The sequence below is a fragment of the Ceratosolen solmsi genome, unplaced genomic scaffold (genome assembly GCF_000503995.2).
Source record: "Ceratosolen solmsi marchali unplaced genomic scaffold, CerSol_1.0 scaffold1, whole genome shotgun sequence".
Lineage (NCBI taxonomy): Eukaryota > Metazoa > Arthropoda > Insecta > Hymenoptera > Agaonidae > Ceratosolen > Ceratosolen solmsi.
The window spans coordinates 8605117-8631927 of NW_011948415.1; the positions used below are offsets into that span (position 1 = coordinate 8605117).

General features: G+C 40.3%; 1 protein-coding gene across 1 annotated transcript in view; it reads left to right on the plus strand.

Annotated features, from left to right (window-relative positions):
- Window positions 1-1446: 1446 nt before the first annotated feature.
- mbo (nuclear pore complex protein Nup88) overlaps window positions 1447-26811 on the plus strand; it is a 96876-nt gene continuing 71511 nt past the window's right edge. The window contains exon 1 of the mRNA XM_011507801.1: window positions 1447-1693. Coding sequence (XP_011506103.1) covers window positions 1487-1693 — 207 coding nt within the window. The 5' untranslated portion in view covers window positions 1447-1486. The remainder of the gene's footprint in view (window positions 1694-26811) is intronic.

Sequence of the window (26811 nt, forward strand, 5' to 3'; positions counted from 1 at the left end):
ATATATATATATATATATATATATATATACTTAGTTGTATTTTATTATAATTGTTATTTGTACGATAATTTGTATGTCTGAACTGTATACATGTAAAAAAGGCGAAATATGAATTAGACTTTGTTGACAAAGGGGAACACGAGGAAAATTAATAGAGGTACGTCCTTGTCGCACACGCCATTATCAATGTATGCCTATTTTAAGTACATGGATTACTCTCAGACGTTTAACATTTCACACTTGTTCACATGACTTGCGTAAACTTAAGATTATCCTATTAAAAGCCTCGGATTCGCCTCTCGTACTCCTGAGGTAATTTGTAAGTAGCAACGTGCATTCGTCGTGACGCGAAATTATTAGGAAATCTTAAACACAAACTTAGAGTAAGGTATTGTTGAAAAATCACGAATAACAATTTATTTTTAAATAAAGTTAAAAGCACGAATAAGCGTCGGTTGTTGAGTTAACTGAACAGTTATAATATGCTATTATTCATAAATCGTTTTTGATCATTCTCATGGCAAAATCAATAATTATTACATTATAATTCTTTAAAATATAGTGTTTAATTATCTAGAATATAAAAACATATTTTCCTATTATTGATAATTAATAGTATCAATAATCATAATTAATTGATATTTTTGGACATAAGGTTAAATATTAACAATCGCAAAAGCTGCTGTGAAAATCTATGTTTCTCCGGTATATAGAAATTGGCGTAATAATGTGGAGAAATACGACAATTGAATAAATACGTCAGTCGCCGTTACATTAGCTCGATATTAATGAAATAGTTATTGTTAAAAAATATAGATGTCTTTAATATGATTCCAGCAACATTCTAATCATAATCGTAATGATTGATTATACGAATGCCGATTTATCTACATTCTTGCGAAATATTAGAACGAAGAAGGATTCTTCGCGTCGATAATACCATACCTCATACGTTTATCATTATTCATCACATTGCAATATAATTGATAATGTTCCTCATAACGATAAATCAATCGTCTTTAATAATTTTGCGCTTGAAAAAAAAATACAAATTTTAATTAATATTTCTATTGAGATAGATTGTTTGAATAAAAAAAATAGATTTTGATAAAAGAACATATATAGGCGATAATTTCCTAACAATAATAATTTTAGAGACATTGATAAGAGCAGTTTGCTACTTAACCCACATGCAACAAGAAATAATTTTCAAGTCGAGCTAAAAGTCGTTAACATTCTTTCAACTTAATACAATGGAAAAAGTTGCGAACGTTGTTGGAAGATTGGTGAGATTGGCAACAATAAGCGGCTCTCGACTCTCGACTGACTTCCTGCCGCACAAGAGCGCCTTCGATTTTCTATCACGCATGCGCGTCACGAGTAAGCATGTTCCCATCATTTCGTTCGCAGCCAACTTCGTTGTTTTGTATTGTCGGCGAGAAATATATATGTACGTAATCGCGCGTGTCCGCAAAACTTATTAAAAATGACTTCGTGTACCGATCCGCTGGGATTGAACGATAAGAAATTATTTAAGGAGTTAAAAAGTAGCTTGTCGAACGTTGCCAAAGATACGAGGAATATTCTTGAAATCAGAGACGATATTCTCTACGTATGGAATACAGAAAAGTGTTGTATTCTTTCGCTGAATGTCACGGTGATTCGCGGTAAAAACGAGGATGTTCCCTACCAGGTAATTGATACGCCGATTTATATTTCTCTATGATTTATATTTACGAATTGAAAATTGAACTGAAAATTGTGAGAGTTATGCTTATTTGCAGTTATTGTTGAATTAGTTTTTGTCCAATCTAACCTCTTTAAGACAGTAGTTTATTGCATAGTTCACAATTCTATTATTAAATTCTTTATTAGATCTTTATAAACACTGATCATTTGCCCTCATAATGACACATATTATAATCGAATAATACAATTCTCAATTTATTAAATTACAAAAGTACTGTTGTATTATTAATATAATACTAGGGTTCTGTATTATATAAAGTAATCTATTTGAATCTTAATGTAGATCCATTTAATGTTTTGCTTATTGCGTATGACAACTTATATACCTTAAGATAATGATTTTTATGTATAAACAGTTGTATTTGTTTTCGCAATTTAACATATTTTACAACTTTAAATATATTTTTGATAGCATCGCTTGATTGATATTCTTCAACAATTGAATATATGAAACATTAAAGTTAGGAGTAGCACGTATATGTAAAAGCATTATATTAGAAGTTAACTAAATTCTATTATTACACTTATTAATACTATAATAATATTATTTTGTTATTCGTATAATTTGTTTATTAAATACTGCATGTCTGGAAAACAATGAATAAATCTAATTGTTAATTTATACACAATGTTTTAAATAATTGTTATAAATAAAATTTTTGTTTTATAAAATTCATACCAGTATTCATATAATTTATATAATATAAAATTTGTCAAATTTTATTATTTTATGAAGTAAATAATAGCATTGACTTATTAGCCAATGATCTCTTATGTGCACGTAAATTGAGATTATAAATCATTAAATTCATTCTCTTGGCAAAGATAAAACTCGGAAAAGATGAATTTAAAGCAAATAAATGTTATTGATATAGACTTATTATAACATATTAATATATTTATAATTCAAATATATATTTATAATTTATGCCCACAACTACAAGCTACTAATACAATTTCATCTTGTTAATTATAAAAGTAATTCCAAATTCTGATGGATAGCGATTGTTCCCAGTTGATCTTTGAGCTTAGGCCATGAATATCATTAATTTTATTATAATCATTGCAATTAACCACAAAGGAAAGTGCTCGTGCGCATAAGACTAATATTACGCAGTCAGGCGTAGCGATTAGGACGCGTTGATAGCAGGGATAATTTATGGAAATATATCGTAACGGAATGGAATCAGTACTCAATGACTGATACAGGATCGTTTATTCGAGCTTGTCCCGTATACTTGAAAAATGATTATGCGTAAAATGAATGGAAAGGCGCGGCCGGAAGAACGGCTTTTCTCCGTGCCTTGTCGCGCACCTCGTATGTACCCTTCTTTCCATACCTGTGTGTGTTCGTGTGTCGGTCGAGGGCATCAGCGGTCGCAAAAAAGGAATCAGGATAGAAACGCAGGAAAAGAGACCAGTGCCTTTATTCCATTTGAATGGCAGCGTGGGATCAACGGGAGAGTACATTAATGCCTGGCCGCACTCGAAGGAAAAGCGACCACGAAGGGACGACGAGGAGGAGGAACAGGAGCACGAGCAGTTAGAGGAGGTGGAGGAGTTGGAGTAAAGAGAGGTGGATGAACACGCGCGAGGGGATAATTTATAGGAAATGGCTTGTTCGACTACGCTTCCGAGTAATTTAATTAAAATAAATGTCCGAGCGCGGCGCACCGAGACCGGCTACAGCGGCGAATAAAATGCAAATTCAGTCCCTTTTCGCGTAACCTACATGAAAGAGGACGCATGCCCCGCCCCTGCCATTGCTCCCTCGTCGACACGAGGAAAGCAGCTCACTTGCCCTTGGAGCCGTAAGAGGATCGCAAAAGCGCGCGCCAAGCGGCTCCATTCATCCGTTGATTCGATAAGGCTGCCGCCCGGAGCTTTTTCCGCGCTCGGCTTTCGATTTTTATTCCATCCCGCGGTTTTATCTCCTTCCGCCAAAACTCGTACGCCGCTAACTACCTTTAAATAAGAAATGGATCGCGGTGTCGATGGCTTTTTCTTTCTCGGCTGCTCGGCGAGTGCATCAACGTCCCCGTACGGACTTTGCTCGCGGCTCGAGAAACAAACGTATGGAGAGTGCGTGGGGAGGAGAGAAGAGTCAAAATGAGTGCCCGTGCATTAGCGAGTGCGTAATAACCGTCGATGGGCACGAGGGCGACGGGAGACTAAGGAGGGACGGTCCTTGTTCCCTGTCTCTCCTCGAGCCGACGCTCGTGCGTATCGCGATAGGATGTCCGCTCTACGGCAGGAGTCGCGAGGCGGCGGTGACGGCGGCGGCGGCGATGGCGGCGGCTGCAATATCAGTCGTAAATAATAAAAGTTAGCGAGGTTCCTTTCTGGCGCGCACGCCAGGACTTTAAACCGGAAGATAGGTGTCGCGGGTTGGGCGAGAGGGCGCGCGGCCCGAGGGAGACAAAGACGCGCCATTGTCAACCGCTCCGCCATCGGAACCGCCATCCGCCGCGGGAAACTTTGAATCATTTTTATTGCATAGAGTTATCTTTGTTAGCCGCGCCCGCGAACGTCTGAGTGCCCCTCCATCCATCCCTTTGGTCCTCTCTCGCCTCTTTTAGCCCCTCTATCCCCCCTCTAGCCGGCCCTAGCCCACTCCCCCTACACGCGCCCACCCCCACGATTCTCCTCTTTCAACCGGGGCGAGAGCTTCCTCTCGACGAGGCTCGAACGAGCGGCCTCCGCCGCTCAGATAATGCGACCTCGAAAGCATTCACACCCCTTTGGCTGCCCAAATGGAATAAGTTCTTTAATTCGCGAATTTACGTCGTCGGACGAGAGCTAGAGCCCGGCTTCTTATCGCGACCCGAGACTCTCCGCCGCCGTCGACCAAAAATATTTCACCCCCACCTCGTCACAAATTATTTTCCTCCGCGAATTAGTCTTTTCTTGAGGTCTTTTAGCCCGAAGCTCGGCAAAGAAATTCACCAAACTTAGATTAGCCGACATTATCAGGCAGTGCTTAGCAGTTAGAAGATCCATCGAGTTCATCGTTGCGTCGCCGTCTCGCGGAAACTCTCTGATTAGCCGTCGTAAGTAACCGATCGCTCTCGACCATTGGACTTGTCCCTCACCCTCTACGGCCGCCGCAGAGGAAAGCGACACCGAGAGGGGAGCGTTTATCGTTTATCATTCGTAACAACAAAAAAAAAGCACCAACCCTGGGAAATTTACACACTTCTCTGCTGCCTTGGAGAGCTTCGCTCGTTGCCTCGGTGCGAAAGTACTTGGCTTTCTGTCTTTCTTCCTTTTTATTTTTTTATTTTTTATTTTATTTTATTTTTTTATTTTTTTTTATTGCCGTTGCTGCGCTACCGCTGAAAAGGGCTATGAGGCGCGATGATTGCGCAAGTAGATGGTGGGATGGTGCGGGTGGGGGAGGGCGATATAACGGCGCCATTGTGCGCGTCGATAATAATCTTCGACCGGAAATAAACGGAAGACTCGAATAGCTCGAATATACCGCATGCGGGCTCACACCCCATCGGATGGAAGGCAAGTGCGCGCGCCAAGTGTGACGCGGATATACTCGTAAAAAAAAAAAAAGAAGGCAGGAACAAGAGAGGCACGACGATGTTCAATAACCCGAATGGAGCACCGCTAAAGCCCCTTTCGCGCATTGTCAAATACTCTCTCTCTCTCTCTCTCTCTCTCTCTCTCTCTCTCTCTCAGGCCTCACCCCGTACCAGCCGCTCCAGCCATTCAAGGTCGGACCATGAGCGCTCCTAAAAGTAAGATGTGCGCGCCCTTTTCCCGGCGATTCTCCGCTCCTCGCCAATCCCCAATGCGATACGGCGCTCAAGCCACTTTAAATCTACATCTGTGGATAGAACTTGCAAATAATACATACCGAATGCTCAATAGTTAAATAACCATCTTCATTTTTCACTCGCTGGTGAGTGCCTGCATTGTACTTCTTCGCGCTAAATGTAATCGACTAAAATAACACAGACTAAATGCCCATGATGTCAGAGAGATTCAGGTTCGTACAAATTATTAAATTCATGACTCGCATAAGTTGAAAATCTATTGTAGTATTCGGTATTATTACATTGGCGAATATTATGGAAGACCTTTGTGCTGCTTATCAAATAGGAGTTTAGGGTTGATGAATTCGAACATGAAATAATAGTCTGTACGCCATTTTAATTTAGAATAAAAAAAAAAGGAAAGAAAAAAAGCTGCCGTTACAATATACTCTAATACAATTATAAAACGTCGAACCGCAATTTTCTTCGTAAGAAATACAACGTAAAAATTACGTATAATTAAAATTGAAGTTTAGATCTCGTTCGTCTTTCACAGAGATCAACTATTGAGACAAAAAGACATTATTAATCTTTATATTATTGCTACCAACATCTATCAAATCAAGTTTCGCTCCACGATATCACTCTACGCTTGATTTAAAAACTTCACAAACGTTGCATTCGATGACTATAATTATTATTTTACTACTATTACTGTATATATATATATATATATATATATATATATATATATATATATATATATATATATCTTTTTTATGTAATGTTAAATGAAGATAATTACGTAAATAAAAGTTATTTTTATAAAAAAATAAATAATAATAAATTGACAATACTGTAGATATAATACTTCTTAATGAAATAAATAGATAAATGTTTAGAAAGAATTAAAATCTTTTGATAATAATGTTTTTAAATTAATGTATTTAAAAACGCGTTGCTACTGCTTCATTTAAAAAAAAATTATAGCATTCTTGAGAATAACATTTGCTCGTATTATAACGAACGAATTCAAATTGTAATGGAGTTTGGGCGTATGTGAATATTAAATACAAATTAAATTGTTCATTGTAATTTTCGTAAAGAAAAGAATTTTATTTTTCATGGAAAAAGAAATTAAAACGACATAAGGATATGCAAGTGGAATTTTAACGATAAATATTTTGTATATTAATGATAACCAGTCGCCTAAATCATCATAATGAATTTGGTTTATAGATACTTTTGTAGCAATTGTTTATGATATTATTAAAAAATGGAGAAATTATTTATAAATAAAGTAGTTAGTATCTATTCAATAGATTACGCGAGCCAATTTATAATGATACTTGATATATTCGTACATCTTACGAGTGATGTAACATTTCAAACAAAGAATGCGACAGAGTAAGAGCTATTATAGATGTGATATCACTATATAAGTTTAAAAAGTTTTTGTTGAAAAAGAGATGAAAGTTAAGGAAATATTACATTAGATATCCCTGGACAGAGTGTATAATATCACCGAAAGGTGGCCGTTATAATCTAAATTAAAAATGCCGCGGAATCTCGCATACGAGTGTAGTGAGAGTAATCAGACTCCAGACGAAATAGAAAATTCCTCTTGGACTCTCGGCTTTGCCTCAGTGTCCTTCTCCTGCATACGTATCTCTTCCCTTCCCCCCCACCCCCCCCGTCATTCACTCGCTCTCTCTCTCTCTCTCTCTCTCTCTCTCTTTCTCTCTCGCTCTCTCGCTCTCTCGCTCTCTCGCTACTTCATCCCCGATGATAAGTAAGGGAGACGACGCGAGCAAAAAAAAGAATATAGTGTAGTGCGACCAAAATGGAGTAATGCAATAAAAGCGAAATCCGCTCGGTGATAATTAAAAAGTAATTTCATCCTTGTGCTCCCACTGCAAAATTCGCCGCGCGACTCTGCCTAAGGAATCAAAATATACCTTACCGAGAAATACTACGCCAAACCAACCAGAGCACATCAGCTAACTTCCACAGAATTTGATGACGATTTTGTCATATTCTAATCTAATTTTCATTCAAATGCTCTCTTCTACTAGGATTGTTTCGTTTTTACTTTATTCATTTGCCATTATGACTTCCCATTGTATTTATTTATCTTATTCGCCCACTGCTTTTTCGTATGTCGAGCATTTTTTCCCTTCCTTTATTTGTTTCCTCCTAAAATTTGATTTTATGTTTAATTTTTATTAGCTGCTTTATTATGCTATTATTATGTACTAAGTAACATCAGAATTATTATAACAGAAGCTAATGAAAAAACGTACTTTTGAATTAGTTGAAGCCACGAGACGGCGCTTAGAAATATGTATTGCGGCAAATTTGAATCTAATAAACAGATTAATACTTGTCGATCTTTTAAAAATGTCGATCTTTCGTCTGTTTTCCTTGAATTCTATAATTTATCTCTTATTCAATATCGTCACTTAATAATTATTGACATATTTATTGTCTTGATTTTGTTTTTAATTTATCTTTTGGATGTCTAAATATAGTGCTACTTTGTATTTTTATGCATCCTAAAACAATTTGAAATTTCAGGACGAATTGCAATACATTATTTAATTGAATGTATTATTAAAACCACTGAAACTTTTGTACGTTCGTGAAACGGCTCTCCAACACTGAAGATAATTAGCTTTGCACACGCGCGATTAAAATACATAAAACTACGAGTGTTGAGCAAAATTATTTTAAATGGCATAAAACTATGATTAATTCATTTATATTATTACCGAATAAACTAATCAAGTGAAGTGCAATAAGAATTGCTATACAGGCGCAGACGACGAGTCGAGTAGTCAGAGATATAGAAACCGCAAGGATTAACAAATGGCCATTGAATAATAATTTTTATTCAAGTTAAGCGAATGGCATAAGTGCGTTATCCAAATAAACGAATACAATAGTGTGATAAAATGTGCCTTTAATAAGAATATTTATTAAGAATTGAATCAGAATAAACCTGCACAAGTCAGGCGTGTCTTTTACGACTATTACTTTCGCAATATAATAAATAGATGCGTGCCTTTCGCATTGGATAATTGGATATGTCGCCTAAAAATACTAAACAAGCATTACGATAAGATTTCATCTGGCCATTAGTCCAAGACCAATTATGAAGTGCGCCGTTATTATCAGTGAATCGAGTATTATAAAGTAGCAGAAGTCGGAAACGAAAGTCGCGAGGTACAGAAAGGCTAGAGAGTAAAGAGGTTGCAAACGAAGGTGCCGGTAATAAAATTCATGGAAAGTGTTTTACATGACTGTTGCCACAGGTCGGTGTGAGATCGTACTCGCACTCGGGCAATACGAAAAGTAAGAGGAGAGGAGAGCGGACTGGCACGGGGATGCGAGCAGGACGAGAAGCGATGGGCGAAAGAGAGGGGCGACGGGGGAGGGGGTGTATGGGGAAGTGAAGCGACAGTACAGTCACGGCGAATTCAGTAAGTGGCGAACAATGGCTTTTGTGGTAGACATTGGCCCCCGGCATTCGTATTTCATTCCCTCAACTGTTAGATACATTTTCATCCCACTCCACTTTCCCAGCCTCAACTTTTACCTCTCATTCTCTCGCACTCCCTCCCTTACTTTTTGGCTCGCTCGCTCTTTTTTAGTTAGGCGATGAGCGCCCAAAAAGACAAAAAAATAAGCAAAAAGAGTAGTGCCGAACGACACAAAACGACCTGAAAGAATGCTCGTGCCGGTAAAGCGATAAATACTCGAGCGTTTAAAAGCAAACCAAATGCTTTAGTCGAATTTCCCTTGGTGATGCTGCACCGAATCATTTTAAAAGTGCTTTATGTAGAACACGTTCGTTTTTTAAGCCCTTCCTGCATTTTTGATTTTTTTTTTTTGTTTTGTTTTTTTAATTTCATAGAATGTAAAAAATAGCTTTTTCATTTATCTTCACTCTGAATGTATATACGTTATTACGTCAATCCCTGAATAAGCGTTTTGAAGTTTCCGATACGTTTGAAAGTCATATCTTTGATTGCTTCGCAACATTTTCTATATCCAATAATATTAATCCATTCCACAGAGAAAGAGAGAAAGAGAGAGAGAGAGAGAGAGAGAGAGAGAGAGCGAGAGAGTTCTTTTACTTTAAATACTTGTCTTGTATGGATAGAGATAATTAGGAAAAATGTGTATCTTTTACTTTATTAGATCAGCGCTACGTTATCTTACTTATTTGTTTTTTTTTTTGTTTATTTGTATATATGCTTGGTTTTTTTTTTTAATGTACATAAAGCTCTATCAGTAATCTTAAACTTTTAGCTAATTGTTTAATTAATATTTAACATTTTTATAACATCTTTTATTTAAATGATGCATATATTTTTACTTTTTGCACGAGTTAAGAAACATTTTTTTCAAAATTTCCTTAGGAGTTGAGACAAGCGATTAACAAAAAAAAACATAATTTAATTTTTGCATTACAATGAATTAAAAAGTTTTATTAGTAAAACATAGGAATTGTTTTTATTAATTAAGTTTAAAAGTTGATTTTAATAAGATCCAGGTTATTTAAATTTCAAAAAATAAATTAGTAAGAATTTTTATAATTAATTAAGTGATAATGCTTTCACTTTAAAAGAAATCTATATATATATATATATATATATATATATATATATATATATATATATATATATGTGTGTATCTATATATGTGTGTGTATGTATTTTTTTTGTACAATTAAAAAAAATTATACTTTTACCAAAAAATTAATGTTCTAATTTAATTGTTCTAATCTAATTTAATGATAATTTTCACAAATAATGAAAAGTATAATAAAATCATTGTCATCCATTTGTTAAAAGAAAAATCTGTTATTTATACAATAATAGACTATGGATTTCGCTGAAACTATATTTAAAAAAAAAAAAAAAAAAAAAAAAAATTTAATTTAATCTCGTAGACAAGAGATACTTATTAAGTTGTAATAGCCAATGAAAATTAAACAATAAAGTTTCGAATTTCGTTAAACGAATAAAGTTTCTAAAAGCATTAATCGCCGTACAATAAGCGTGCGAAATTTCCTTTAACAAAATCACAATATTGTACCTAATGGCAGTTGCAACGAAGTCACAATCACTAAAACATTTAAGCAGTTCGAAACGCTACGGTTTACGCCATGGGTAGAAATCCATGAACTCGATGAACCGGCAAGTTTTCAGAATTCTTAATCAATAATCTTGAAATATTTGCAGCTACTTGTCAAAAAGTAAAGCGATGTCGTAACATTAGATGGTCTTAATTTTCAAAGATAAGAAGAAAGAGACGTTACCAATTTCCGAGGGCAGAAAATGAGAGAATGAGCGGCAGGACGGGACAGGATGGGGGATCCCCGTTGAAGCCGCGCGATCTTCTCGTTCCTGGGCTAATGCATTTCCTTTACAGTTTTAATGGGCATTCATAACCAAGTTTCATAACAGGAGGAGGAGGGGGAGTGGGAAGCGAAGCGGTCGCACCGCTACTACTACTTACATATCAAATAATTTCTCAACTGCCAGTGTCTCTAAAGTGCCTTCAAGCGGAATCTGGCCCATGTAACGGATTTTAGTCACATGTTGTTTGATCCCCGTGCGAGCAAATTCCTTATGCAATTTATTATCTCGCTACTATGCAATTAAAATTAAAATTTTCGGCCCCACGCCATTCTATAAATTAACTGTACCTTAAGAACTAGGAGTGGGAGAATCTCGTAACCGACTCTGGCTTATTTATATACTCGAATCGTTTCATCGAGTATTCTTAGTGACTTTCCATTGTTTTCTCTACAATTACGTCGTAATAACCCCCCCCCCCTTCCCCCAACACTTCCGAAACCTGGGCAATCCTGGGTTATTTTTTCAAATCAACATCTCGCCATCTCTCATCCAGGGAGCTGTGAGTCGAGACTCTGGAAGCGAGGAGATTCCTGGGTTATTTTTTCAAATCAACATCTCGCCATCTCTCATCCAGGGAGCTGTGAGTCGAGACTCTGGAAGCGAGGAGATGCGATGCTCCAACCACCAGCGCTGATTGTTTACTCGATGACTTATCACGGGGATTCTGGACGTGTGTTGAGCAAACGTGCGGTGGGAGCTTATCCACGAGGAAATCAATACTGCCGATTTAACTTGTCAGGCTCGAGGAGCCGTTAAGGCATTCGCTTAATTTTACAAATAATCCGCGAGAAAGCGTCTAAGCGCACAAAGTTTGCGTTGATCTTTGCCAAGAGTGGAGGCTGACAAAAGCAAGAGGCCGCGCGGTCGATGTGTACGCAGCCGCGTTATAAACACGCTCGGATTGCTTAGTGCAGCACCGGCTAATTAACATTACAACTGCGCTCTTCAATTCACCGCAGCACCGGCGTAGCTGCGACCTTCTTCTCTCTCTCTCTCTCTCTCTCTCTCTCACCCTCCCTCACCCTCCCTCACCAGGCCCTAACCCTCTCTCACCATCTCTCACCCTCTCTAACCATCTCTCACCATGTCAAAGCCGCTCTTACCCCCTTGGTCCCTCGGTAGCGAGGCTTTTGATACATCATCGCAGAAAGCCCTCCTCCTCGCGCATCTTCAACCCCTCCCCGTCCAGAGTTTGCGTTACCGTTGGCGAAGCCGTTATTTAAGTGTGCCACCGAAGACGGGCGTTCGCGCCACGCGACGCCGAGCATTATCATGGTAATTTGTTAGAAACAAACATTATAATTCCGGGCTGAACGGACGATGAGGTTTCGTGCGCGCAAGCTCCCGAGGACGATGTGGGAGGAAGGAGAAACGGGAGGTGCGCTCACTCTGCTGCTTTTAAGGTGACGGCAGACTTGCCGAGATGCCGCCCAACTTAAAGGCGTAAGATCCCGCGGTGTTTTGGACAGTGTCCATTGTCTTGAGGTTATTTATTGGCTCCGGGGCGAGGACCAGCGCTAAGGCGCCGTTTATACGGCATAACGCGACGAATTTATGCCGTCTTACATCGCGCTCCACAGGAGCGACCTTAAGGAAGCCATTATGCAATGCTCTTGTCTTGCCTTGCCGAGATTCCCATTCCCAAAATATTCCAACAAACTTTTAGCCACTGATAGGCGCTGTTTCTTCTTCTATGCCTTTTTACATGGTGCGCGGGCGATTTATGCCCCCTGAAGGCGGAAAAAACGAAACTTTGCCGAACGACGCTAAGAAGTTTCTTACGAGCTGGTGACGCCTTGCGCTTCGATATAGGGTATTCAATTTATTTATTTTGTTTTTGTTTTTTGTTTGTTTTTTGGTCGGTAGGCTTTTGTGCCCCTATTATGTGACGGATTAAACTAATCGGGATAAATAAAATACACGGTGAAAGAATTTTTCGTCCTTGATATTTCTTTGCCTCTTGTTCGCTGGACGCCGATTATTGTCTTCCGCTAGTCTCCTATAACTTGAATCTTTTCTACGTCTTTTACGCAGTTAGAGTCCCTGACAAATGGTGAGATTTAAAAATCTTTTAACCCCCCTCCCCTCATTGCCCTATCTTACTCAGCATCAAAATAAAACAATCGAGAATACTTAAAGTTTGCATATGTGACTTTAATTTTAATTTATCATCTAAAGTTGTTTGCTTCAAAGTATCCTTCGATCGATTCCTACTACCTACTTTACACGACTAAATATTTTATTTGAGTCAAGTGGGCTGAATTTTTGTTTGCCTTAATTTCATTTAAATTTCACCGATTTAAATATTCCCCCTCCCCCAAATTGAAAGATAATAATAATTTAATAATAATTAATAAATAATTTAAATAATAATTTTTTTTTAATTTTGCATTTACAAAAAGAATTTCATGCATATAAAATTGACGATAATAATTATAAATTTGTCGTTACGTTGTTAATTGTCAAATGAAACTTAATGAGATTGGAATGGAAACGTAGATGAAAAATCAACAATTTATAGATTAACCGGGTTCGAGAATATGAGGAGAAAAATCCAACTAAACTTGTCGCGCGAGTGAGCGAAATATCTAGCAAATAATGGAGTACATAATAAGAAGGAACGAAACGACGATTCGACGAGCACAAATTTTCTATTCTTCCAATACAAACACGACAATGTATAACGATGCTGGATGTCTCTATCGAGCATGCAACAAACATTCTATAGTCAATTTTCGTATCATACCGCGCTATTTATATAACAAGAAAAGAAATGTTTGAGCATAAAATTTGTAAAGTCAACGGAACGCTGGTCCGGGCAAAACGGAAACATACGAGGGTAGAAGGAGGGTGCGGCTCGCGATGAAAAAACCGTAAAGGGTCTTTACAGCTTACAACGTGCGGGCGTAACGGTAAAGTTGGCAGGACGCAGTCGGGTCCATTCGCTTTTATTGAGAAGTCGCTCGTTAAAGTCGGGGTCCTGCTCTTTATTAGAAATCTGCAATGCCAGGGCAGTACAACTTTTTCAATACTGCATTACTACGACTGACGTGTGACTCGACGAGCGCGAATCACATAAACTCGCGAACTTATTTTAAATCTAATGTTACAGTGAAAGCCAGGCTATGGCGTATATGTGCGTTTACTCCCTATTTTCGTGGAATGGGAGAAATTTCGTCGAAGCTGTGGATTTTGAGATACGGTAGGGCCTCGTATTTTTTGCAAAAAATGCAAAAGTTACGCGACGAACGATAAACGAAAATTCTTCGTAGGTTATGCGTCCAGAGTAGGAAATAGGCAGATAGGCAAATAAATAAAGAAAGAGAAAGAAAGAGTGAGTGTGGAGAGAAATCAAGAGATAAATAGATAGATAGAGAGAGAGAGAGAGAGAGAGAGAGAGAGTGAGAGAGAGAGAGAGAGTGATGGTGGTAGCGATGTGAGGAGGAGGAGGGGGAGGGGAGAAAAATAAAAGCTTGAAAAGATCTGTGGAAGAACTTGGTGCACTTTCCTACCCTCGGCAGTAAATTCAAAAACAGTTTTACGGCTCTACCGGAGATAATGCGCAATCATTTTGGAATGGAAATTAAAATCAGATGATGAATCCTAACGATGCCGTTTATTATTTTAATTTTACCGTGCGAAGACTGGCGCGTTTGCCTCGTTTTGGCGCTCACGGCCTCCGACGCTACATCCCCGAGTTCGAGACACTAAATTACCTTCCTATTAGCTGTATAATTACAAGATGGCCCCAGTAATTTCCGTTTATTCCGCGACTTCGTCTCGACTTTGCGCCCTCCCCCTCCCCATCCCTCTACGAATGGACCTTCAACGTTTCGCGAATACATTTTTAAGCACGCAGCAAACTTTGCTCGTCGGTCTATAATTTCCGCAATGATGCCACGCTCATTGACGTTTTGCTGTATTTATTTCTTATCGTTTCTATCTCATTATCCTTGCTGATCATTTCCGTACATTAATGACGGCTCGAATCTTCTTCTATATCAGCCATGCTTTTTATTCGCTCTGCCTTTTAATGATCTTAAACATTTATCTTAATGTAGTCAATTGGCCGCTTCGAGTTAAATGCATTGGGCATCTTGAAGTAGCAAACTTCCATTTGAACATGAACACATTTTTCATAAATTATTGGATAGAATTTAATTTACAATAAGAAAATAATTGTAATTTCGGACATCATGCGGGCATTGGTCTCGTGTTTGTATATTTTATCATTGGCTTAATTTTTAAAAGAAAGCAAAATTTAGCACAAAAATGTTGTCTGTTATGGACTATGTTGTCGTTTGCTGTTAATTAATCGAAGCGACGTTCTTACATTCTTATCCATTGCCGTGAAGTGACTTTGCTTAACAATTCATTTTTATAAGTTTATATGATGATGATTATGATGATTATGATGATTATGATGATTATGATGATGATGATGATGATGATGATGACGAAGACGACGACGACGACGACGATGATGACGATGATGATGATAATCTGTTGATTAAATATCAATAAAAGCAAAATTTCGATAAACGTTTGGATAAAATAATGATAAAACAATCGATGCTGGATACGCATGCTAAAAGTAAAAATATAGGTATATTGCATTTTAAATTTGTGGAGATAATTTTTCGTAAGCTGCCATTACCTTTAGTAGCATAGTAAAGTGGAAAGCTTATGTCAATTATTCCGACATTGCAATATTCTGTTGAATAAAGGCAGCGATCGTGAAAAGAAAGTCGCGACTTTAGACTCCATAATGCACCAATAATGGGAGATGCCGTAGTTTACGAGTTCGGATAAATTCGCGGCGGCGAAACGCCGAGCGGCTCTGGTTTTTCGCGATAATACAAGTAGTAAGCGATTTCCAGGCAGCGTCATCGGAACAACTCGTCGCAATACGCGCGCGCCTGCGACTTTTCACAGCTCGCATTTATATTTACAGTCTCGTAAAGATAAAGTTATTCGCGCCTTTTAACGAGCTTATTATAACGTAACCATAACTTTTTATGCCTCTCGGTAAGGCGAGGCGCTCAACTCGCGGCATCGAACATCACTCGATTTCCACGTCGTATTCGAATTATCGCCGCTCCGTCTGGGAGAAGACGTGGCCGGATAATACGTAGATGCGATTCTCCTCTCTATAAATACAATTTACGAGGGAGTTGGCAGCGCCGGGAGACGAGCCGTGGAAATACGTGCGGCCACGTGGCAAGGGACGCGCGGGCCCAAGGACCGCGGAGAGAAACTTTTTAATTAAAGATCTCTTTATCCGCGCTAAAAGACGCGTGCGAGCGCGTCCTCGTTCACGGCTCTAACTTCCTTGCGACGGCATTTTTCGCGAATTATTCCCATCGAATGCCGGCGTCGCGCCGCGCTCGCGCTCCCGCTCCTGCTCCCGCTCCTGCAACCGCACCCGCTCCCATTGCTCTTATACTGCTCTTACATCCGGTCCGAGTGGAGAACGCGCGCGCGCGCGCGACAACGTAATTATTTTCTTTTTCTTTCCGCCCCCTCGTTGGCATTACCGCGCGCTGGGTAATTAAAAAGCCTCGAGTAGGTAAATATCCGAGTGGCATAGTAGCGCCGCGGCTGCTAGGAGCTGAATATATGGCGGAATAGGTCGCCTCCGCCGCCTTATAAAAACGGGATGGATGCTTAAAAACGGCCGGCCGGCTACGCTATTTTTCGAGTTAATTTGAATTTCGTAATTACCCGAGGCAACTGGGCTCTAAAAAGAACGAGGAGCAGCGAGAGGCCAGAAAGTGCCCAAGAGCCCTAAAGCAACTGCACCGACTCTCGGAAGGATACAAAAAGATTCTTGCTCTCTCCCTTAAATACTTGCGAGAATTCTTTGCAACCCCTTTTTGCCGCGATGCGATACGATTTTGCGAGCCAGGAAACCCTTAATTCCGACATTGCGTTTACTTATACAATTGTGTCGTCTTTCTCGGACAGCCGAGTCTTTTAATTCATTTTTTCCCAGGCACACGGATACGTTCGGCGAATCTTATGGACAACCTTATTTTACAAAACTCCTCGTATAGGTCAAGAATAACGCCAAATTTAACTATTAATCTTCTATTTCATTCGTTAAATATAAATGGGGCTACAGTCGAGGGAGACATAGCTTTTATGAGGATTTTCATCTAAGATTTACTCTTTCGCCTATACATTACGAGCATTAAAATTCTTAATGCTGGTTCTTTCTAATTTTAAGTATCATCAATTCAACAGAATTCGTCTCAGTTCCAACTAAAGTATTTACAGTTTATAATATATATATATATATATATATATATATATATATATATATATACATATAAACAATCTACTATTGTTCAAGTTTCTTTAACCCAATCAAGTGGCCCTTGGAATACTGTGCTTGTAAATAGGGTTCTGCAAGCTTACTTTTCGTTCTCATCTTTGGACAACGAAATAGAACGTTAAAATAATCGGCAATTGGTAAAAAAAAAAAACCTATTAATCTATTTAATTAGCGCATAATAGGAGATTAAATGAATTTGGATAATGTAGAGAGAAAAAGTCTTTGGCATTTTTATATAAACATTTGATAATTTGTTTACGAGTTGACAGAAAAATAAAAGTACTAAATTTTACTCTACGTAATTAAGAATTTGAAAATATAGATTTGATTTGGAGTTGCTTGGTAATTTCTTGGATTTTAATTAATCGTCTATTCTAAAACTACGATATGCTTTGTTATTTTTTTTTTTTATTTTTTTTTTATATTTATTTTTTATTTTGTTTTTTTGGGTACAAAACAAATTGGCTAGCATTTCCGCTACTTTTGTACGTCAAGATTAAACGGATTGAGTTATGTAATCCAGATATAACGAATTGATACTAAATAATAATAAATGTAAAAGCATAGAGCTTAATTTTAAATTTTAAGGAGGAAGTTTTTGTTGATACGATCACCATGTTAATTATCCGAGCAATGGTAACGATAACAGCTTTTTGGTGCACAAGAAGTGTATAAAAGCTTTTCTATAATTACAAGGTATTTTTCATCCTGCGCTCCCCTTTGCGTTGATTAATATTCAATGGTAATGGTAGAAGGAGTAAGGGGGTGGGTGAAGGGGGGAAGTTTGGCATAGAAAATGAAAATTAAAAAAGCAGTGATTGTTTTATAAAATCATAAGACTAATTCGACTAAGGATAGTGCATAATTTACAGCTGTGACTTCTCGATTGCGCATAAATTCAAATTCTCCGTAAAAAAAAAAAAGAAATTGGATTAAAATATTGGATAAAAATAATGAGAGTCTATTGAAGAAAGTGCGACATCGGCGAATTTATATATTCGGCAATAATTGCGAAAGATCAAACTCGGGCGATGTAATTCCATGCAATAAAAGTGATAATAAGACGACAGGGACGGCGGGGGCATCGGGAGAACGGTGAAGGACGAGAACAGGGAGAAGTACTTTTAAAATAGAGAGAAAGAGAGAGAGAGAGAGAGAGAGAGAGTCGAGGTGTAGCACAACGTCTTATAAACTCACGCCCCATTTCGCAGAAGGTTCATCTTTAATTTCTCGTCGTTTTTCTAGTCCCCGGCAGCCGGCAGTCGGCAGTCGGCATTCGGCACTCGACACTCCTTTAAATTCAACTCCTCGGCATTGCCTCGCTCCTTATCCCCTGCCCTCTCGACTTCCTTCGTTACCGGTTTCACCCTCGGCGCGTCTTCGTGACCAACCCTCGCCGGCCGCCCTGTTCGCTCATTTCTCTGCTTGTCTTACGGCGATTAACCAGACTGGCGTGGCCTTCGTTATTCTTCGCTTTTTCCAAGGATCTCTGGATTTCTTTCCTACACGTTCACACGGCCTCCTCTTCCGTCTCCTCCTCCTTCTTCACATCTTTCTTTCTCTTTCCTCGGGCCGTGTGTAAGCTCGAGCTCTTTCGCTTCTTTTATCTCGCTGTATCCGTCCTTACCTTCTCCCTACCTCTAGCCCAGTCACATTCTTAATATCGTCTTTTTGAGATTTTTAAGCACCATTAGCGAAACTATATTGCCACTCTTTTAGACGACCTTTCAAAAGCGAGAGGGAGATATATATATATATATATATATATATATATATAGTGAGGGTGGGGTGGGAGGATACCGGGAGGGGGGATACCGAAAAACGGAGCTGGAGCTGGCGAATGTGTATGGTAAAGTGAGCGAGAACGAGCTTTTCTTAAGGGCTCCTTCGTGATGGCAAGTTAAGGTTCTAGGATACCCAAGGGGAAGGGATAGATTACGCAGCTTTGGACACATGCGCTTTTTCATGGTATTCTCGCTCAAATTACTCGAATAAATTTCCTTTACTTTAATCGCTAGTCCTCAGTCCAACTTGAATTCGCTCAACGGCATCTCGGATCGACTCTGCCGCCACCTTAATGATAGACTCCACTAAAACTCTAATTCTTTTTTATTTGAATCACTTAACGCCATGCGCCCTTCCAAATGACACTTTTAATTACACCTGTAAATAAGTTTATAATTAATCTCTCCTGCGAAATTACTAATCTTTTCGTATTTCTTAACCCGTACTCATTCATTTATGTGCGCCGTATCTGTAGAGAAATGTACGTTTGCATAACGAACGTGTAATCGAGTAATATAATATTCTTTGCAAAAACATTCTTTTTTGAAAATATATACCTTTATTTCATAATCTTTTAGAATTTATAAAATAAGGACAAACTCGAAACATAAAATTCGTCACTTAATTTTTTTGATATCTATTATTCAAGATATATAGTAAAATACATTTATGTTTAGACAAATTTTAGCTATTTATATGCAAGCTGAAGTTAGTATATTGGAATTTGGTTTCAAGAGAATATACATTTGTATTCGTTTCTATCTGTATATTGCAATTTAATGCGCAGGATATTAAACTTTTCTTAAAATTCTCATTGTGAAGCCTCCAATAATGTATGTTTTTTTTTTAATGACTCACAAAATACGCATATATTAATTTACCCATCTATTAAGTTTATTCATTGCATACGTTTATTCATATAATGAGTAATATGATTGATAATATCACTGTAAATAAGATATAATTGAAAGAAACTGTTGAGCTAAAACTCTTGTTATAAATTAATTGTATTTATTTATACTAAAATTTCAAAATGTTCCTGTAGCTTAATAATAGCATTATAGTAAATAATTGTAATTATATAAATGAATAGAAATAATAACTAACTGTCATCAGAAATTTATGGAAAATCCTTAAATATCATTCCAACTGCCTACAGTAAATAACTGCCAATCCGCGTTTTATCCAAATATTAAATGCATATCTGCCGTATTAATTAAATTATCCAAATACAAAAAAAGGTAAAGAAAAAATTATTACTCACTAAATACTCTTTAAAATAACAGGCGTTACTCCAAAGTAAAAGAAAATCAGTGCTCTGCTAAAGACGTGACCCAGAGAATACAAAATCTAGCTGTCAGTCCTGTGTCAGGCTTTTCCATCTACTTTTTACCCCCAGTGTCCCATTCCGAGAATCTCTCTCTCTCTCTCTCTCTCTCGTTCTCTCTCTCGTTCTCTCTCTCTCTCATTCTCTCTCTCGTTCTCACTCTGTCCCTCCCTCACTCGGCCTCTGACACCAAACAAAGCAAAATATAAAGCTGTCTCACTTAGCTTTTAGAGCAAATATTCTGCGGACAAGAATTAAAGCTTGCCGAAAATATTCTGCTGCTCGAACTTTCGTAAAAATGATCTATTAAACAATTAAAAATTGTTAGTAATTAAATGTCACTATTGCCTATAATAATTAAGCAATCATTTCTCACTATATATGATTAATATTGTTATAACTCAAAAAAAAGTGTGTTTGGTGGGGGAGGGGGGGGGGTTAAGTTCGTTACATTCTACATATTTTCTGATATAAATAAATCGAGCCTGCAGCTTTTATTTCGACGAATTAATTATTTACAATACGAATGGCACGAAGGAAGTGAAATGCTTCTGCTTCGTTTTGCTTCGAGCTTCTGATTTAGCCTCGTAATAAGCAAAAGTGAAACGAGACAATTACTTTGCCCAAACACTCTAAAACTTAATGAAAAAATTAACGATTAAAACAGATGTTATTAAAACTTGGTCCGGCCTGTTTGTATTTGCTCGTGTAGATAATGAAGATTAAATGAAATTGATAGGAAGTCGACGTAGCACATAATACGATTCTAGAGGGTAATAGAGCTCGGGCGAGCTTTTGCAATTAGACTTTTTAATTTTTATTAGTGCGCGACCGCTGCCTAAGCGTATGCATAATGCCATGAATATTTTCGTCGTAACTCTGCCAACTTGTCTCCCAAGGAATTAACCCTTAAATTAGCAGCTAGCTCAGACGCAAAGTCCTTGTATCTTTTGCTAAGTTTGAGCCCTGGCTTTTTCTCCGTCTCCGGAGTTCCCCTTCTTCCCCCCCCCCACCTATCCCTACCCCCATCTCGCCACCTATCACTCACCCTCTCTCTCTCTCTCTCTCTCTCCCTTACGTTGTTGACGCTCTCAGTCTAGACTCATCTACTCGCTCACCCATGATACCCACCCCACTCCCCGCCCTATACGCCCACGGCCTTTTCGATGTAGAGTAGTCGAATGTATCGGAGCTTTGTCAAAAAAATAAAACCACTATTCCCCAGCAACGGGGAGAAGCAGCTGCAATGTCGGAGATTCAATCCATCGGGAAGTAGTTTGCCGTTCGTTCGCTACGTCCGAACGATAGAGATTTCAATGCCGAAGCAAATCGAAGCCACCGATGCGCCCGGACTTCCTCTTTTGCGGTCTTCGCGATTTCATCGACATCCGCAATTACAGGATTGCCAGCCTACAATTCCGCGACTGGTCCTCTTCCTGTTCAGGGTCAATTTACTCGACAGTGTATGAAGACGCGACAATCGACTAACGTCGATTTTTATCGACGGTCTATCATCGCGAATTTATTTAAGCTCACTTTACTCCACTCTAATTCAACTAAATCTCCATATGCTATATATTTTGCTAACGCATATATATAAATAAAATGGCAGGGTAATAAGTATAGAACGATTAAAGTAAAAGTTGATTATTTGTCCACTATATTGTACGGAGTGGATCGAGGCATTTGGTTTAGGCCTGTCAATAATTGTAGGACTTTTTATTAGGATGTTAGGAAAGGTCGACAAACTGTCAGGATTGTCAATAACATAAAATTTCGAATATATCTTGCATCGTGAGGAAATAGTCATGTTTTGAAGGTTGATTCGACGAGAAAATTGGCGACCAATGAAAAGTCAAGAGTTCTAGATAGAAATACGAGGAGAATCTAGGATTGCGACTGTCATTCTCTCCATCTCCTTGTTATCGCTGTTATCGTCATCACCGACGTCGTCGTCGTCGTCGTCGTCGTCGTCGTCGTCGTCGTCGTCGTCGTCGTCATCGTCGTTGGACGCCACTGGAAGTTATTAGTCTCTTACGCGCTCACTTGAGAGTTTCCTCGACGGAGCTCGCACTCGCTTTCGCGCTCTACCCGGGCTTATTTAAGCTGCCTTCCTAACTGCGCATACTAAATATGATAATATTGCAACGACAAAAAACGTCAGCGGTATTTAGCTCCCCTAATTACGGAATCGTGACTCGTTTGCAAACGGTACATTTTATTGCTCTTTAGCTAGGCTTTCCTACACCTAGTTCTTATTTTCTCTTACTCCAACTATCTGCGCTTTCTTACTCCTCGTCGCAACCTTTTCCTTATTTTAATCACAGCCGGAGGTCGCTCGTCTTGCCAAAATCGCCTCTACTATTAACAATATTTATCTATTACCTGCCTAATACGCGACATATTAAATCTACAAGTGAATTAAAGCCTTTTCATTTCTCTTTCCTCGGGGAAAATACAGCAGGGAAACGAGAGTCTTGCCAATTCAAATATTTACTACAGTCGCAGCTATTACTCCGTGAAATTAACAAAATTTCAGAAATTTCTTCACGCTAACGTAATTTCTTTTTCTACTTGATTAATCCAATAGCACTGGGTTTCAGCACCTTATGATGAAGCGCATGCAATTTTCAAATCTCAATCTTTTCCAGCCAGATAAATATCTCCGACCCATCAATTGCCACCACGATTGCCCATTATATAGTTTTCCGAACAATGTTCGATTATTGCTTTCCGATCGCTTATCGATTACAATGAAGTACTGCGCGAGAGTACTCGCTTAAAAAAGCTGTCGACCTGAGCAAGTATGCGACGGCAATGGTTCTCCCACTAAATCACCGAAATGCATCTCCGACGTTTTACTCGCAAGACAATTATCGCCTACTAACGCACATCGGCAGTAAAAGACGTTCGATTCATTGTATAAAGAACAGTCGACATTAATAATTCAGCCAAGGGAATTCGGTAAAACCAATGTCAATTTCGCGAACTGTAAAATATCCAGGAGGGTCCAATGCATGCAAGCTTGCAGTTTTAATTTTTAACAAATCCCGGCTTCTCTTTGAGCATCTCGATAACCGTGAGGATAGAAAGGACGGATTACGTGCGAGTTGCCGTAGAATTGTAGTGTCGGGTGGGGATCGTGAGGTTGGCGGAGGAGCGCAAGAGGGAGGGAGGAAGTCGGAGGAGAGCGCAGCAGGTTTTCCATGGCGCAGGAGCACGCGGGGGCTGAGAAAATAGTAGTAGTGGCCCCTTTAACGGCGGCTCGGGGCGGCCGGACCGGCGCGATGGACTCGGTGGGTGGTTCCCATTCCGAGCCCCGGATGCCCCGTTAGTATGCCCAACCCCGTCCCATCCCTTCCCCCGCAAATAATCTCCCTCTGTCCTCCTCCGTTCCTTCCTCTCCTTCCACCCTGGCCAGCCACTCGACTCGAAGGATCGAGAGACGAGCGCCTCCTCTCCTCCTGACCCGGATGCATCGACGTTTTATTCGCGAACGCCCTTCGCTCTCGCTGCCGACCCCCCGCCCCTCTACCACGACCACCCGCGTCTTCTTACCGCCAAGTCTCGCACTCCAATCGTCCTTTTCCATTTTGCCCGACTCTCTATTGGTTACTCCCTCTGACAACCCTCTCCGAGTGGGACCGAGAGAGCCATACCTCACGACGCACTTCGTCCATGAGCACGTGGGTGAGGAGAGAACCCACGGGAACCGATGAGCTCGATTATTTGGGCACGACGGATCGTGAGGGGGCATCGAGTAGCCGGCAAAATGCCCGAGGATGATGCCCCATGGCAGCGTACGGGATCTTTAGCCGGATAATCGTAGCCGCGATAACGGCCGCGTAAGGGGACAAGCAGATGACTCGTCGTTGCCTCCTCGCGGCATTGTCGGCAACATCCGCATTCACAGCGGAACGGAGAGGCAGAAGCGGAGAACGGAGGAGCGAGACAAGGTGCCCCCGCGTCGCAGTCATCGCGCCGGTTGGGAGAGGAAAGGGCAACACCACCTCCGTCGACTTGTCGGCGCCGTCGCTCTCTTTCCGCCTCTCCCCGTGTCACGGCCACTACCACTACTTTCGCGGTTACCGTTGCCGTTGCCGTTGCCGTCAGCGTCGCCGTAGCCGTCGCCACTACCGCCAACGCCACCGCCGCCGTCGACTCCTTCTCCAGCTTCGTCGGCGCTTCTCCGCCGCTACCACTATCCCCCTCGACAGGAGTGTAATGATTTTGTTTTAAGGGCGTGTTTAATTATGAATCCGCGGCCGGGCGAAGCTCCACCCCGGTGCAGAGGTGTGGTGAGATGACGCGCCGCCGCCAAGGTGCCGAAGAGAAGGGCCGCCGCCCGCGACTCCTCTGCGCCTTAATTGCTAGCTGCATTATCTATGCGCGAGTTGCAATTTCTAATTACTCTTGTCCGCGTACGAGGTCAATATCGCGCGAAAGGTGGGACGTTCCTCCGGCGAGCTTGCGAGCGACCAGGATCCGATCGACGTGCCTCTCCCCCACGTCTCGCCGCTGACCCAAATGGTCAGCGACGATAATCCGGGCCCCCCCGGTCTTTTAAACTCCCCCTACGTTATTTACAAAGTCTTGAAAAGACCCGCCGCCCTCGGGAAAATCTAGGCGAGCACCCGGTAATAATGCAGGGGACGGCAATGGCTCGTGGACGCACGCCGAGCGGAGATCCCCTTTCATGGGAATTGTTGAAAATTTCAAAAGAATTACACAAATTTTACGAGACGCTCCTCTTTTTTACTCCACTCTGGACAACCCTCATTTTCCGCAGAAAATTCGCCACGAGAGCGTAAAAAAACGTCACGCGCACGTAGAGTCGCAAGAGGAGGGCGAAAAGAGAGAAAGAGAGAGCGTGGGGCGGGGGGGGGGGCAGAATTGTGCTGGTGAAGGGGTGTGTGCTTGTATTCAGACACGTGTTCTTTATCAAAAACATAACGACGCCTTCGTTTGCACGGCACCTTCCTCGCGCTCAAGATGTCGGACTGAATCCGCGGGCAGAAAAGGAAGGAGCGTGAGCGGTTCGGCCGAGCTGAAAATCCCTGTCTTTTGAAGGACAGGAGGGGTGATATCCATGGAGAGCAAAGAGGCGACCAGCCACAAAGGTAAAAGGTCGTTTTGCAGGGCCTTTTGAGGTTAACCACGAGCTCGCTCGGTTTACTTTTAACCGCGAGGCCAACTCGTTGCCCTATTACGATTCGACTGTCGCGCCTTGTCGTCCGGTCGGACGAGCACCCATCGATCGAACGCTCGGCTGGCCCGGATAGACGACCCGCGAGTGACACCAAGGCCTTCCATTGCTCCGTCGTCGCGATTTGTGCTTAAGAGGCTGCGCCGATCTCTCGCAACAGCATCGTCGGATCATGGATGAAAGTAAATGCCGTTGGAGTGTCCGCGCACTGTCGACAAAGTACTGGAAAAGTATTAACTGTAGCCCAAGACCCTCGAATAATGGGCCTTGAAAGTAAGCGAATTAACTTTATGGACGATCGATCGAAGGCCAGTTAAGTAATTGTTACCTCGGGGCTGTTAATGACCATAGAATCGGGGATATACATTGTCATTGTAAGCGATTATTCAAGATCCACAATGCACTTCGATATATTGCGACATTTTACAATAGCTACGAACGTACCATTTGCGCAACATTTTACATTTACATTATTGAGTAGAATACGCAATATTGTCTCTTTAATTAATTTAAGTCTCGGTTAGTACACAACTGCATTATGATTCTACATTAAAACGTCGATTTATTTACCGTTCGTTCACATCGATCATTGCTCGCTGAATGCTTTATATCGTCTTGCAATTACGTTGGCCATTGATCTTGCAAAATACCGTGTATCATTCAATGATTATCTTGCTCGTCTTGTCCTACACGATCAACAAGACTAACCACTTAATATACCAAAAATAATATTTATCCTAAGAATTTCGGATCGATGATAATGCTCTAGGAGACACTATGGTTATGATTGATGATCGATTGCATTGATTAACGGCACTGCGCCACGTCAATCTTGTGTTACTAGTTGCATACTCGATAATTGCCTCCGTGTCTAAAACACTGCTCGACCATCTCCAGGAGCAACGCCATGGAGAAATAATTAAATTATCATTGAAAGATTTGGATGCAAGCGCCGTCCAAGATTGCGCGGATAGATTAATAGATGGATTATGGACCGCATAACGAGAAATTCCCGACGCGCTCACACTTTTAACCGCATCCGGTCAAAATATTTGAGACGCAAGCGGCTCGCCAGTAATCGAGGCAAATACGAAGATTGCGGCAATTACGTAAGGAGAGCGAGTCCTCGTAGCGGGAAATTGCGAATGTCCGAGCGGCGCCTCGCGCAATCAGCCCCTCCTCGAGCTTTGCGATTTCTTGCATCAGAGACT